Source organism: Benincasa hispida, chromosome 9, assembly GCF_027475165.1.
Source record: "Benincasa hispida cultivar pf3 chromosome 9, pf3_genome.v1.1, whole genome shotgun sequence".
Lineage (NCBI taxonomy): Eukaryota > Viridiplantae > Streptophyta > Magnoliopsida > Cucurbitales > Cucurbitaceae > Benincasa > Benincasa hispida.
The window spans coordinates 74,758,724-74,774,853 of NC_143486.1; the positions used below are offsets into that span (position 1 = coordinate 74,758,724).

The window sequence follows — 16,130 nt, forward strand, 5'->3', positions numbered from 1 at the left end:
CTATCGAGGTTCGACCTCAGGAACAAAGTCTGCACCTTCCACTTTTAATTCTGGAAAATAAAAGTGAACTATTACTTTTTCAGTGGTTGGCTAATGATAAAAGTAAAAGCGAGGTTTGCAAGTGTAGGTGGTCGATAGGTGATTTCATCAAGGAATCAACCCTAGAGGATCTGCATACATCTGGCACTTGAGTACATAGTGATGTATGTCATTTTCTAATTACAACTTAAGTTTTTCCTTCTTTTTTTACACTTGAAAAAGTAGCAAAATGTGGTTAGATTATAGCTATAATTCGGACGATGAAGACTAGTATGATTACTTTGATGATCTTCACTGTTTGACCCACCAAACTTCGTCACACCACCAACAACGGAGGATTCGTCTGGAGGAGTCGTCTGAGAAGCATGACGACTCCTCGGAATGCTGCTTCTCGGACTACTCGTCTGTTCAATGGACTTGAAGTTCAAAAGAGTCCAACACTCACACTCGTCTCACCATGTCGGAGCCCGAAAAGACTGATGAAGATGATGAACCGGTAGACATAGTAGAAGGAAATGTGAGCACAACGGAAGGACAACCTCCACAAAATCCCACTTCTCTGACAGTAGGAACTTATTCCATTAGTTCATAACCAAGTGCGAACCAATCATCCCCTCATGAAACATCACTGATATCGGTCAACTGCCCTAAAGACCAAAAAAAGAAGGGGAAGGTGGAAGAGGTGGCAAGGAAACATCGTGCTAGAGAAGGACTAAGTGGCACGAAGATCTAGAAGAAGAAACTCAAACGAACACTGGTGGTTATATCCAATGACTATGACTAGAGTTTTTCTTCTTGTGGTGAGGCTGGGGGTTGAGGTGTATATATATATATTGGTTTGGTGAATATGGAACCTCAACCCATTAACTCTATTTTCTATGATTATCCACTAATTTTGTGATAATTTTTTCCCTTAGAAATGGAATGAATATTTCTTTTTTGATCGTCTGCATGAGTATGAAGGAACTGGTAAATCCATATGCATGAGGCTTGATCAGACAACCACGTCAAAGTTTTCCTATCAATGGAATATTATAGCGATAGATCGATAATCGTAGCATGAATGTGGTTATAACAAAAATTTAAAAATTCAACGTTCAGACCGATGAAACAAAGTAAAATCGATAAACGCATTGGGATTTTAGCCGCTATCGTCTTCACCATAATAACCGATGGATTAATAAGACAAAGAAAGGGGGTTATAAAATTATTAAAGCATCCAAAATTATTACAGATACTTCGAATAATCGATAGATCGATAAGACCAAGAAAATGGGGTTATAAAACTGTTAAAGCGGTCGAAATTGCTATCAGTACTTCCATATGTAAAGTGGTATCACTTCATTTCAAAGGGAAAATGATGGAAATTGACACAAAAATATTCTTACCAAATACATAGGTCTCATTGCATATTTAAATGCAATTGGATCGAGGACCTTTTCAAGTTTAATCAGATTACAAGATTTCATTATGAATGATAGGGTGGACCCCACTTTTAATTACGATTGTGAATGAACATGTAAATAAAATCTAAAATAATCTGATGGAGCCCATAAAACGAATTATGATTGATTCCCATTCCCCCATATAAGCGTGGCCGGTGGCCTTAATACGATCTTAATCACGGTACTTTAGGGTTTTTCTCATTTTAGTCGATATATTTTTAAATTTCTAAATTTAGTTCAATTGCAATAAATTGGGAAAAAAAATCATATGATTAGTCTATCGTTGATTCTTTTTGTTTTATCTTGTTTTTTTTAAAAAAAAACTCGGTAGAAACATAAATTTGTGTTGTATATTATATAAATAGTAATGTCCATGCAATAAAATACATGATTTGAAACACCGTGTACTTTATTACATGAAATTATTAATTATTAATTACTTAATTAATTAATAATAATAATAATAATAATAATAATAATAATAATAATAATAATAATAATAATAATAATAATAATAATAATAATAATAATAATAAGACTTGGTTTGAATTTTGAAGAAGAGTTTAAAACTTAGTTTGTATAGTTTTTAAAATAATTATTGTCAATTATGTTAGAAAAATCAGTTGTAAAACAGAAACAATTTAGTGTTCGTTAGATTCAATTTTAAATATGGTATCTGGAAATAATATTAAAATTTTATTGTTCTCACGAGATTTTAGAGAAATTTAATTCATGGAATTTAAAATTTGTATTTGTATTAATTTCAGTATAATGAGTATGATCTCTAATATATAATCCTTTGATACTTTCTCTCGAAAACTAAACTTTAATGTTAAGCCCGTTGATCTTCTTGATGATCGACCTTTGGGCTTAATGATCTTCTTGGAGGGAGGATCGACCTTTGGTTTGTTGATCAACTTGTGAGTTTTTTCTTGAGTTTGAGGAGATTGAATCTTCAATTTATAGATTGTCAAGATACAGTCCTAATCTTTGAAGCTCCTAATAGTCTCGATTTTCAGTTCTTCAGAACTTGTGTGCTTTAGTCTTTGAAACTTGAAAGGCTTCAATCTTCGATACTTGAGAGCTTAAGAGATTTTGGTCTTAAAGACTTGGGAACTTGAGAGCTCGAAGAGCTTTGGTCTTCGATTCTTTAGGACTTCAATCTTTAGAGCTTCTCCCCCTCAAATGAAGAGATAATGTCTCTATTTATAGAAGTTTCTCATGGGCCTTTATATAGGCTTGGATCCCATTGTTGATGACCCAAATATTAAGCTTGAGCCTAATCTTTAATTTGGTCCAAAATTTTTGGGCTCGAATTGGGTTGGGCCCGAGTGACTTTAATTATTTGACTTGATCCAATTTATAATTTCCACGATGAGTTCGAGTTTTCGTTGTAATGACGTGACAACTTGTAATGAGTCGAAATTTTTCATTCAATAGATATGATTAATAATAATGATTGATTGCATTTTTTTTTGGTGGACAATTTATAGTTTCACATAATTATTTCAATTGTTACATCATACATGCTTTCAGCTTAAATTTATATTTTATTTTCTCTAAATTATTTGTTAAATATAAAAGAAATAAGCGTAGATTTTTTTATAAAAAAAATATAGAATATTTGAAAAAAATGGTATCGTTGAACTAATCAACTTGAAAATTTAGGAGAAAAATTAGTCGTGAGAAATTTGCTAAACGTATTTAATCAAATTATTTTTTATAGAATAAATTTGAAATTTGAAATTTTATAAGAGAGTGTGATGGTTGATTTTGCAAAAATCTATTTTTGAGAGCCAATAGTGAACAGATTTAAAAATAATGCGAATGAGCGTGTGATTGAAAAAATAATTTGATGGAAGTATTAAAAAAATTCTAAATTAATAGACTTCATTCCACTCATTTATTTTTCATATTAAATTTTCGTACACTGAATTAAGCTCTTTTAGTAAATTCAAAAAAATTAAACTTTAAAAATGGAAACGTATTTAAATCCATTACAAAGCTGTAATACTTGATAAATAATCTTCAAAGTTTAGATAAATCACGTTTTCTTTTTATATGTAATCTCCTTAGTTTCTCCTCTTTTATAGGAAGAGAGTAAATCTCTTCAATGTGGATGAGAGAAAATGACGTAATACCTATCTAATATTGGCCTATTAATTCAATCAAAACAATAAATTAATTCAAATTCAACCCTCATTAAATTAGAATTATTATAGTTAACTAGTTATTAATACCTATACATTTTTTTTCATAGTTCATATTCCCTTCAATTATATAATTTATTTAACTCTGCGTATATATATTAATTGAGATAACAAAAATACCAATAAAAATCATTAATTAATGAACATGTAGGTCCCATAAGAAATTTCCAACATAATTTCACAAACTATTCTCCAATCAATCTTAATTCCTACCACACTCTAAGTGATTGAATGCAATTTTTTTTCGTATTAAAAATTAGTTTGAAATAAGACTTTAATCACTCAAATTTATAGTGGATTTAGTATATATTTTTAAGTATTATTAATTTAAAAATTAAATCATTTTGAAAAAATTGAGGTATTTGACAACTACTTAAAATAGTTTTTCAGATATATTTTAATTAATTTTTATAAAAAAATATTTAAAATATAAATGGATTTTTTGAAAAATATTCGGCTCTTAATTTAAGATTTAATTTTACATGGTTAAAAGCAATTGGAAACGGCAAACCACACCCTAACTCGGGTTGAGTTTACGTTGATCCAATCACCCGCCCGTTTTATTTGAACCGAAACCCGCGTGGGCCCCACGAGGCAACTATTTGAAACCATGACGAGCACGGGCTGATTTAGTGGGTTGCTGTGGAATACCTCCATGGGCCCCACTGGCCCAGCCTTATAACCGTTTGAACACGAATCCTAGGCCTTTGTATTAATAAATAATAATATTTGCAAAAAATAATACTTTTTTTCTTTTTCTTTTTTAATAACATTTTCCCATCTCTCTCGTTAAGCAATAAAATAATATTTCCAATATAACCGTTGCTTCCATCACTATCGCCATCATTCCTTCGTTCTTCATCTCTTCCTTGTCTCTCGTTAAATCGAATGAACCAATCCACACAATCTAATTCAAAGATGGGATGAAAGATACTTGTAAAAACAACTCAAGAAAACATTGGTGTGGTAACTCGTAAATAGCTAGAATTTTATGTGAAGTATTGTCGATAGCACGATAGTATGACGTATCTCGATATCGAAATTCAAAATTTTTAAGTTTTTCTTTACTGTATTTTTCATCACTTGAGTTGATGAACGGTTGAAAAATTCATAGAGCTTCATTTTATAATAATTATTCTAAAATAACTATACGGAATAATCAATAATGAGAATTTAAACCTGAATGTAAAACTAAAATCTACCAGGTATTAAAATTACTTGGAACTTATCGTAACTTGCAAAAGATATGTGGTTGTGGTATTCCTCAACTATGCAACTCATATCGAAATGGGTAGACTCTCACTATTAGATGAGGATAGGAGGCTAAAGAGACATGGTATTTTGTGAATCATAATGCTATATTTATATGTTGATTATATGGTTCCCTTAAATCCCTATAACCAATGGGTTGGTTTCTACTCAGCATACTCACACTATTATATAAAAAGTTATGGGTCTCATATAATTTGCCCATTAAATAATTCAAATACAAATACTATTTAATTTGTTATCTAATTATGAATTGATTATTAAATTAATTCCAATTGGTTCAATTTGACTTATTCTTTATCATTTGATATCAACCCTATTATTTGGCTCTAGTCAATGTGCAATGTGAGCCGAATTTTACATGTAACAACGTAACAACGCTTAGAGGATTTCTATTTTTGTAATATTCGCTCTAAAGCTAAACCTAATATTAATATACTCTTTTAACTTGTAAATTGATAAAAATTACATTTATTAAGGTTCATAATTCAAATGTATCTTTCGACATGTAAGAATTGTTGATCTTAAATTAGGAACTTGATAGTGTTATCTATTTTGTAATACAAGAACCAAAGACTATTATAACTCATGCTATTTAAAGGTTATAGAAAGCTTATTTTGTTACCTTATGTATGTATTATTTATTACATATTTCATATAGAGAAAATTGGTTAGGTTGAGAGATGCTCACAAGGAGGAGAAGACCCAAGGAGTGACACCCCGTCCCTGCTCCTCACTCCCCATTAAATCATCGTTCCTACAAATTTTTTTATTTAATTTCACAGGGATTGAGTTCTCCACATAAATATATATTTTTTTATTTTTTAATATATAGTTTGAATTAAATATAATAAAAGTTTTCAAAAAATTATTTGTTCAAACGAATAATTTCAATGTGATCTGTTTTTAAAGAAAACAATTCTTGAATATCCTAATATAAACAACAATATTCCATACGTCAAAACATAATTAAAATGTTCAATTATAAGAATGTTCAAAGTTTAAATCTCGATATTATACAACACATTATTCAATTTAAAAAATTATAAAATACAATCTCAAATACACTAGTTTTCAATTTAAATAAAACATTTTTAATATGTATATACGAACAAAAAACCAAATTAAAAGACTAAAAGAAGATAAATTACCAAAGTACAATACTAAAATGATATTTAATCTTCTTAAAAAATATTTTAACCCTTATATTTTTACTGCAATAATGGATAAAATTATATGACATATTTAATTTGAGTGGATAATTCGATAATTACAATTTATCTTTCAAGAGCAACTCCAGGTCACGCGAGTTGCATGTGACCCGTTTTAGGAGGATTAGATTTAGACCTCCAGTTCTATCTTAAGTTTCAGCAATCAATTTTGTTTACAAAATTTAGCTAGAGAGAGAGAGAGAGAAAAAGAAAGCCGTTACCCCTCACGTGACATGCACATGACTCCGTCATTTGAATCCGGACCTGGGCGCCAATTCGCTATTCATTTCAATTAATAAAATCGGCCGATATTGCAACTTTGCCATTTTAAAAATCGCAAAACAGCTTTGTCTCGTTGTTTTGTCATTACGAACAATTTGAAATCCTTCGACAGCGCTACCCCCCAAATCTCCGCAGGTTCATTTCTCGATCTTCTTCAGGTAATATCAATCACATTTTAGTTTTAATTTTATCAGATTTGATTGATTTTTTTTTTTTAATCAGGAGAAATGTGATCGAGAAATTTTGAGAGCTGTATATCGTTTTCTGTTGATCTATGGGCTGGATGTTTTGTGATTTGATTTTCTTTTGTTCTTGCATGGAATAGATTGATTTTAGGGCTCTTTAGGCTTGCCAATGGAGAACTTGGATGGAAAATCTTCAGATTCTTCGCAAAGCGTTCGTGTTGCTGTTAACATTAGACCTCTGATTACGCCGGAGTTAATGGTTGGATGTACAGATTGCATTACAGTTGTGCCTGGCGAACCTCAGGTATTGGTTTTTTTTTTTGGACAATATGTCAATTATGATGGAGTTGTTCTGCATATTTCCTGCTGTTTCTTTATGTTTGTGTACTTGCAATGGTTGAGTTGGTTGAGATTTTCATTGTGTTCAATTTAATGATTCAATTTTGAATGGTTCGATCCTATCAATAGGTTCAAATTGGGTCACATATATTCACATACGACAATGTATTTGGTAGTGATGGATCGCCGTCTTATGCATTATATGACGACTGCGTTGCTCCATTGGTGGATGCATTATTTCAGGGCTATAACGCTACTGTTCTTGCCTACGGACAGGTCAAACGATTATTTTGTTTTGGAGTTTTCTTTCTTAAATTGTTTCTACTTTGACTTTTTATGGTTATTTTGATGCTTGTATGGCGATTTTAATGCTCGTCATTTCTGCAGACGGGTTCTGGCAAGACTTACACAATGGGAACAAATTATACTGGTGAAGGAAGTAATGATGGAGTGATACCCAAAGTAATGGAAAAAATATTTAAAAAGGTCGAGGCAATGAAGGATTCTACAGAGTTTTTGATCAGAGTATCATTTATTGAGGTGACTGCTGAAGTGCTCTTGACTTTTCTTTTTGTTGTTTGAAATATATTTCCTACTATCCATTTATATTTTGTGAATATGCTAATAACAGATATTTAAGGAAGAAGTCTTTGATTTGCTTGATGCAAGTACTTGCCTTAACACAAAGGGTGAAGGGACAAAGCCTTTTGCTCCTCCACGAGTTCCAATACAAATACGAGAAACTGTCAATGGTGGAATTACGCTAGTTGGTGTCACCGAGGCAGAAGTTCGCACCACAGAAGAAATGACATCTTATTTGTCTCGTGGTTCATTAGCACGTGCAACTGGAAGTACCAACATGAATAGCCAGTCAAGGTATAGAAATTCAAGAAGATATCATTAAAGATGCTATAGTTATAAAGTTATGTCTGTCTAATGACCTTTTAGATGTGAATCATCAATTTCTATAATCATTTTTTTTTTGTGGTGTAAAAGTTGGAATGTTTTATTTTTCCTACATTGGAATTACAATATATTGGAGGTACAAGAAACAAAATTCTCATGTTGGATTCTTGCAATGAGAAATAAATTCATTAAATTTTGTTTCTTTTCTGTATGAAATTGGTGCAAGTGTTGTATTTCCTTTGGTTCACTTATAAAGTATGAACATGGTGCCCTTTTGCATTGTGTTATAGTCGATCACATGCCATCTTTACTATTACCATGGAGCAAAAGAAAAAGCTTGGACGAGGCATGTCTCATGATGATACATGCGATGACATTCTATGTGCAAAGCTCCATTTGGTGGATCTTGCCGGTTCTGAAAGAGCAAAGCGAACAGGTGCTGATGGCATGCGCTTTAAAGAAGGTATTGTTGACAATGCTGTTGTATGATATTTATGAGAGCTACTCTGTTTCTAGTTCAACCTCATGATGGACTAATCTCAGAATTTAGAATCAAACTTATGTTTTCTAGTTGCTAGTTGACGTTTGTGATTAGATATTTTTGTGGTTCTCGTCTATTTTAGGTGTTCATATCAACAAAGGCCTTTTGGCACTCGGCAATGTCATAAGTGCATTGGGAGATGAGAAGAAACGAAAAGAAGGATGTCATGTTCCCTACCGTGATAGCAAGTTAACGCGTTTGCTACAGGCATGTCTTTGTTTTCAAACATAAACTTTGGAACTTTGTATTTTGCATGTATTTCCCTCAAACCTTTTGACCTGCACTCAAACGAATATGGCTTTGTTGGTTTGCTTTGATGTTGGTTAAATTAGTTAAAACAATTCATTTGTGGCTGGTTAATGTGTTTTATTTGCTTCTAGAGCTTAGAAGTCCACGTAGTCATTAGGTTGCCAGACCTTTGGCTACAATTTTAAATGCTGTAGTCTTTATTGAAGAAAGATGCTAGAAATTTTAGTCTAATAACTAAAGTGTGGTATCCTGTTTCACAAAGCATTCAAAATTAGCTAACTGTTGGGAGTTGAATTTACAGGATTCTCTTGGAGGCAACAGCAGAACGGTGATGATTGGTATACCATTCAATTGAGTTGAAGAATTTAACGGTAATTGATAGTTTCTTTTCCACATATATTTTAATAATTATGTTTATCATCCACATGCATAGCTTGTGTTAGTCCTGCTGACTCAAATGCGGAGGAGACCCTAAACACGCTGAAATATGCTAATCGTGCTCGTAATATTCAAAATAAAGCAGTTGTAAGTTTCTATCGACGAATCATTTTCTAAAAACTTAATGGTTCTCTTTGAGATCTTTTCTTCATTATTATTTTTATTCTTATACTTATTTTTCCCCCATTTTTAGATCAACCGAGACCCTGTAGGCGCTCAAATACAAAAAATGCGAAGTCAAATTGAACAGTTGCAAGCTGAGCTTTTATTCTATCGTGGTGATGCTGGTTTACCATATGAGGAGTTGCAGGTTTATATCATTCTTAGTAATTATCTCCCTGTGTTGCCATGTACTATGATACAGAGGTATAACTACCATCACTTTTGTGTTTAGATTCTAAAGCACAAAATATCATTACTTGAAGCAAGCAATGGAGAGTTGTTGCGGGAGCTTCAAGAACGCCGGGTCACTTGCGACCATTTGTCTCAGCGTGCTATTGATGCTCAGGTTCTCTTTTTTTGAAAATCATTTCTCTGTTCAAATTTCTATTGATATTTGATATCTCTATCCTTATCGTATAAATAATTTTATTCTATTGAATAATTTAGGTTGAAAAAGATAAACTTGCCATGATAATTGAATCCATCCGGAATGGCAAATCTTTAGATGAGATTGAATCCAACTACGATAAGGTTTGATGCAAGTTTTTCTTTCTTAGATTTGCTTGCACAAAAATGAATGCATATCCTTTTTACCCTTGTTCCTAACCATTTTCCCCTTCTAGGATTGTGAATTGGTCAAGAGTTATGTTTCAAAAATTCAAGAGCTAGAAGGGGAAGTACAGAGATTGCAAAGCTTTAAGAGTTCAAAACACAGTCGATATGTTGATCTTGTGGAGTCTGATGATGATAGACCCCAGTCTAGCAACATTTTATTTCCATGTTCAAATGAGTATTCATCGGAATATGATCCCAAAGCTGTAGATATTTCAGGTGAGTATGGAACTTTTATGGATTATGTGAATGAGATTTTATTTTGGTTTGATGGATCATATTCGCAAAGTAAGCTACTTGCAAATGAATGCGAACTTTTCACTGTTGGTCTTTTTTTCTCTACTTCTGTCATTTATTGGTCTTATGGACATAATTGTAGTCTATATTATGACTGAGTTTGATAAGTCAACGCATAAAGGGCTGGTTGGTTTTTGCAGATGGAATTGAAGATCATGAAAAGGAGCTTGAACATTCAACAATGCAAGAAAGACTAGATAGAGAGCTAAAAGAATTGGATAAGAAACTTGAGCAGAAGGAGGTACACCCATTTGGCATTTAGGCTTTTTATGTATGGTGTTTTCTTTAAATCCGTTCATCTATAAGATTGATTTTTTTGAGATCGTCTCATGTAAGTTTATTCTATATTATTGTTTGCCTTTTTGATTTACATTCATTCTCCTCTACTGAAGGCTGAAATGAAACGATTTGCTGGTACGGATACCTCTGTTCTTAAACAACATTATGAAAAGAAGGTCCATGAATTGGAACAAGAAAAGAGAGCTTTACAGGTCATTGCTCTTTCAATATATACTGCAAGCTCAATTATCGTCATATGTATAGATGTAATCTTTATATGTATGAATATTTATATAGAGATTGCCTATATATAAAAATATATATAATTACTTTTTATCTTGTTTCTTTTCAGAAAGAGATCGAGGAACTTAGATGTAATCTTTCAAACATATCTTCTACATCTGATGATGGGGCACAAAAGTTGAAGCAAGAATATCTTCAAAAATTGAATTTCCTGGAGACCCAGGTAAATTGAGTTGCCTTGGGCCATTGGCCCTCCAATAATTAAGGCCCAGTTTTTCGTTTTTAAAATGATGCTGGTTTCCTCGTAACTCTTTAACTATAGCTTTCGTTTCTTTCGAAGAAAGATTTGAATTCTTAGTCGAATTCTAAAAATAAAAAACAAGTTCTTAAAATTTACTTTTCTTAGTTTTTAAAACTTGCCTTGGATTTTGAAATTATGCTTGTTTCCTCGTAACTCTTTAACTTTAGCTTTCATTTTTTTCGAAGAAAGATTTGAATTCTTAATCGAATTTCAAAAATAAAAAGCAAGTTCTTAAAATTTACTTTTCTTAGTTTTCAAAACTTGCCTTGAATTTTGAAAATAATTTTAGAAGATAGATAACAAAACAAAAAACTATTGTAAGCTTAATTTTAAAAAGCCAAAATGGTTATTGAATGAACCTGTATGTCATAGTGTCTCACATATTGGACTTTAGGTCTCAGAGTTGAAGAAGAAACAAGACGCTCAGGCTCAACTATTGAGACAGAAGCAAAAGAGTGACGAGGCAGCAAAAAGATTACAGGATGAGATCCACAGAATTAAGACCCAAAAGGTATCTTTGTATTCTGAAGATTAAAAGACCTTTTATATAAGTCGTCTAAACTTCTAAACCGATTTTGTATATTAGGTTCAACTTCAGCATAAGATTAAACAGGAATCCGAGCAATTTAGATTATGGAAGGCTTCGAGAGAGAAGGAAGTTCTCCAGGTATTGAAGCGGAAAACTCGTACTTCAGCAGTTCTGTTTCTCTTGATTTTTAATCTATATGTTGCAGGCGCCAGAACGTATTTTAGTGGGATGAGAGCATCTCTTTGATGGAATTCAATTGAATCGCTTTGTTGTGGACCCTGTGACCTATATTTAACGACTAAAATTTTAATTTTATTTTATTGGGTACAAAAATATACTCTTATAAATTTAATTATACGTCAACATTAAAAGAATTAATATATGATTAAAAGTGAGCGTAACTCAAGCATAATTGACATCTACTACCTCTTCGAAGTTCTCCACGTATTGAATTAAAAAAAGATATGAAATGGATGCTAACTAATAGAATTTTCTTTTCATAGTTTAAACTATTGATAAATCATAAATCTAATAGAGCATACTATGAATCATTGTTTTGAGATGATTTATTTTCTGTTTCCAGGATGAATACTTATACTACACATTCTTTTAAAAACAATATAATTAGAATCGCAATTGTCAAATTTTTTTAAATGAAATTATTATATATTTTTAATATTTGTTGTTCACGTTTGATCAGCTGAAGAAGGAAGGGAGGAGAAATGAATATGAGATGCATAAGCTCTTAGCTTTGAATCAAAGGCAGAAAATGGTAAGTCGATTATCAATCAGTACACTCCTTAGCATAATTTTATTTTGGACGGTTCTGATGTTACATGTGCCCAGAACAGGTCTTGCAACGGAAGACAGAAGAAGCTGCACAGGCAACAAAAAGGCTTAAAGAGCTTTTAGAATCCCGAAAGGCAGCACGTGAAACTTCCGGTGAGTAAAAATTTAATATAGCATTGAAAGAGTTCTTTATATTAGTTTGCACTCTTGTTAGGTTGTTTACTATTGGAATTGTATTCCATCTGCAGGTGGGGGATCAAATGGTCCTGGAATTCAGGTATTTAGCTTTTGAGTAACAAAATATTTGAAGAATAAAGCGCTATTCAAATCATGCATTCCAAAATCGCATAAAGGTTGATATCTTAGATAAATTTATGAAGGAATTAATACATTTTTCTCTCTTTTGAAGGCTTTAATGCAAAATATTGAGCATGAGCTTGAAGTTACAGTTAGGGTGCACGAAGTTCGTTCTGAATACGAACGCCAAATGGAAGAGTAAGTTTTCTTTTAAGTGAGTTTGAGATAAGTTTTGGACGTAACTTTTTCAGAAGCACTTTTATGAAAAACACTTCTAAGGGTTTTTTTTTTCTAAGCGTCCATGAAATTTTCATAATCATTTTAACTATACAATAAAACTCTAAAAATTTTGAAAAATGTTTTAACCGACAGATATAAACTTTACACCATGCTAAAAGTCATTCCATACTCATCGTTTCTCCGTGGCCCAAATTATATACTTTATTAAAATAAACCAATATAGTAATGAAAATCTTGCTATTACAGGAGGTCTAAGATGGCCAAAGAATTGGCCAAGCTTAAGGAGGAAGAAGAACTAAACAGAGGAGCTAATTTGAGGTGAATCAAGTAGTTCTGTACTTTAACATGTATATGTATTTGAATTGGCCAAGTTAGGTTGGTTGCAATATTTGTTTGTCAAATAAGCATATTTTTAATACACAAGTATTCAAATTGTTTGGACAGTGATTGTACTCAAACAATGTCACCCGGTGCAAGAAATTCAAGAATTTTTGCTCTCGAAAATATGCTCGCTACATCATCCAGCTCTCTTGTTTCTATGGCCTCACATTTGTCGGAGGCAGAAGAGCGTGAACGCATTCTTGGTGGTAGGGGACGTTGGCATCAAGTTCGCTCTCTCGCCGATGCAAAGAACATTATGAATTTTTTGATGAATTTAGCATCCTCTTCAAGGTAATGATCCTTTGTCTATAATGAAGCATTGGCTCAAGCAACTTTTGTTCGTCTCGGTTGGCTTATTGTTATTTTTCTAATGTCAATCAACCTCCTATATGGTTTGAATATGGTGTTCTAGTTGTTTCAATTATGAGCTTGTGCTTATCTTGCCCCCTCTTTTTCTTTCTTTTTGTCAGGTGTTTGCTGTGGGATAAAGAGTTTGCTTCTAGAGAGAAGGATACGGAAATTAGAGAATTGAAACAGAAAATAGTGAATCTTAGTGGCATGTTGAAAAAATCAGAAGCACAAAAGGCAGAACTTATTCATCAGGTGAAATTTATTTTATTATATTTTCTCTAAAGTTGTTTCTTTTGTCATTTATTTTCACATTTTATCACTTATAAACATTTTTGCACTTCAAAATCTATTAATTCTCCCTAACTAAGAACAACACTTTACATAAATATTCAATTGCAGAACTCAGCATTGAAAAGATATTCCCAGGTTAATAGTGGGGGGCATAACTACGATTTACGCAAACAGGTAACTGACTTCTCTTCCTACAAAATAAGCCCTTCCCTCCCCCCCAATTTTTATTATTGAATACTATGCTATTTGTGAATAGGAGCACGGGAAGTCTCTCGCTGCACTAGCAGACATGGATACCTCAGAATCAGATCATGCAGATCATAGTTCAGATGGCGAAGATGCTAATTATGATTGGGAGAGATCCATGAAACGGCGACTTGGTAGAAAAAAATTCTCTAAAGATAAGGGTCGTTCAAGTATGGTTGTCTCAGCTGGCATAAATAATATAGAGTTCAACTTGGATAGTTCTGGCGATGGAGTACTTCGTGGAAATGAGTCAACTGCTACTACCATTGATTGTTGTACTTGTAGCAAATTTTCTTCCTGCAAGACAACAAGGTGCGAATGTAGAGCGAATGGTGGAGCTTGTGGCTTGTCATGTGGGTGCGTACCATCAAAATGTTCAAACAGAGGTAGCAAAAGTGATCGGGATGCTTCAATGCGACCGGATTTAATCATCAGGGATGTTCGAAATGCTTTGAAAAATGGTGAAACCGATGAGGAGAGTCGCGACCTTGTTTCTCATGGTGCAAGGTTGCTTCAAAATGCTTTGGCTGAGAGACCAAGCGACGCTCCTACAGCTGATGATGGTGGCGCAAAAAGAAAGCCTCTATTGGACATCGGAAACACATTGGTATGTTTTCATTCTCCTTATTAGCCAACTCTTTTCTTTTTTTTTTTGTCATTCATATAATGATAGTTATGTCATATCGAATAGGTAAGAGATTACTGTGGTAAATCTATCATGAACATAATTTCATTCAAAGTGTTGAGCCTTTGAAAATCTTGATGCCTATTTTGGACAAATGTTACATATTATTTATTCGTCAAGCCTTTCAAATTTTGATATCCATTTTGAGGTCAGTAGTCCTGGACAAGTGAAAAAAGTAGAGGGACTTTGAAGACGAATCTTGACGAGTAAACATTATAGAGTAGGTCATTGTTTCTTGAGATTAGTTGTAAATGAACTCAAATTCTTACTTAGTGATAAGAAAAAAAGTGCTAACCATTTTAGGTTAGATCGGCAAATCTAGCTTCTATAGTTTGGACAAAGATAGAATTTAGTTCCTATAATTTATAATTAGAATTTAGTCTCGATGGTTTATAGTTAGAATTTAGTCTATATGATTTGAATAAAGTTCGAATTTAGTCTTTATGATTTGATAAAATGCCCATCTATTTATGAAAGGTTTTATCAAACTATATAAGACTTAAATTTAAAATTGTACAGACTAAGTCCTGACCTTTCCAAAACAACAGGGACGAAAGTTGTGAATTAACTTTTATTTTGAGTGTTCTAATTCACTTCTTTTACCATTTTTTTGTCCTAACCAAACAGGTGAAATCAAAGACAAACAAGCCAAACCAGAGAAAGAAATGGAGAAAATCTACAATTCAACTAATTCCAACCCCACAAGCATCTTCCCAACCAGAAAAACCCGACTCCACCCAGAAGATTGAGAACGAGCAAAACGAGCCTGTCAACATCCCGTTGAAACTTCCCCGAGCTATGCGATCCGCTGCTGCGAATGGTGGGAACCTACTGAGAGAAAGAAACTCCGAGCAGCCGGAAGATTCGGTCAGCGGCAACAAAGAACATGAACTCATTGTTCCAAAAAGAGTGGATGAGAAAGAGAATTGCAACCGTTAAATAGGTGTGTTTGGAGTGTAAACGGCGGGAAAAAAAAATGATCCGTTGGTTCGTAGATAAGTTTGAAAAGATTTGTGTTGATGTATTTTAGAGGCTTACTTCACGAACTAATTCATTGTTTCTGGGAATCTTTTATTCCCTTGGAATTCTTATAATTATTCTGATCTAGTTTTGTAGACTTTCTATTAACTATATTAACGATGCAGCTGCTGCTGCAAAAATGAATTTGATGACCTGTTTTTTATGTTTAAATTTCCTTAGTCTAATGTGAACGATTTTGATTCTTAAATTTTCAAACTAGCTATTTTATTATCGAAACTTTTACAAAATAACTATTTTGGCCTTCAATATAATACTTTTTCCAGCTATCCATT

At 32.7% G+C, this 16,130-nt stretch overlaps 1 protein-coding gene across 1 annotated transcript; it reads left to right on the forward strand.

The window, feature by feature from the left end:
• Positions 1-6,475: 6,475 nt before the first annotated feature.
• LOC120085052 (P-loop containing nucleoside triphosphate hydrolases superfamily protein) lies at positions 6,476-16,008 on the forward strand. Its single transcript, XM_039040890.2, has 28 exons — positions 6,476-6,614; positions 6,782-6,945; positions 7,110-7,256; positions 7,368-7,520; positions 7,612-7,856; positions 8,177-8,349; positions 8,510-8,634; positions 8,978-9,014; positions 9,110-9,201; positions 9,308-9,424; positions 9,509-9,622; positions 9,724-9,807; positions 9,900-10,107; positions 10,326-10,426; positions 10,578-10,676; positions 10,817-10,930; positions 11,403-11,519; positions 11,595-11,675; positions 12,238-12,309; positions 12,389-12,479; positions 12,575-12,603; positions 12,736-12,821; positions 13,110-13,181; positions 13,308-13,535; positions 13,715-13,847; positions 13,995-14,060; positions 14,143-14,739; positions 15,445-16,008. The coding sequence occupies exons 2-28, from the start codon at positions 6,811-6,813 to the stop codon at positions 15,754-15,756; spliced, it is 3,828 nt and encodes a 1,275-aa protein (XP_038896818.2). The 5' UTR covers positions 6,476-6,614; positions 6,782-6,810; the 3' UTR covers positions 15,757-16,008.
• Positions 16,009-16,130: the final 122 nt, after the last annotated feature.

Coding starts and splice junctions, on each gene's coding strand:
- LOC120085052 (XM_039040890.2), top strand. CDS start 6,811: ATGGAGAACTTGGATGGAAAATCTTCAGATTCTTCGCAAAGCGTTCGT. Junction 7,857..8,176: donor AACATGAATAGCCAGTCAAG/GTATAGAAATTC, acceptor ATTGTGTTATAG/TCGATCACATGCCATCTTTA. Junction 12,480..12,574: donor GGCAGCACGTGAAACTTCCG/GTGAGTAAAAAT, acceptor TTCCATCTGCAG/GTGGGGGATCAAATGGTCCT.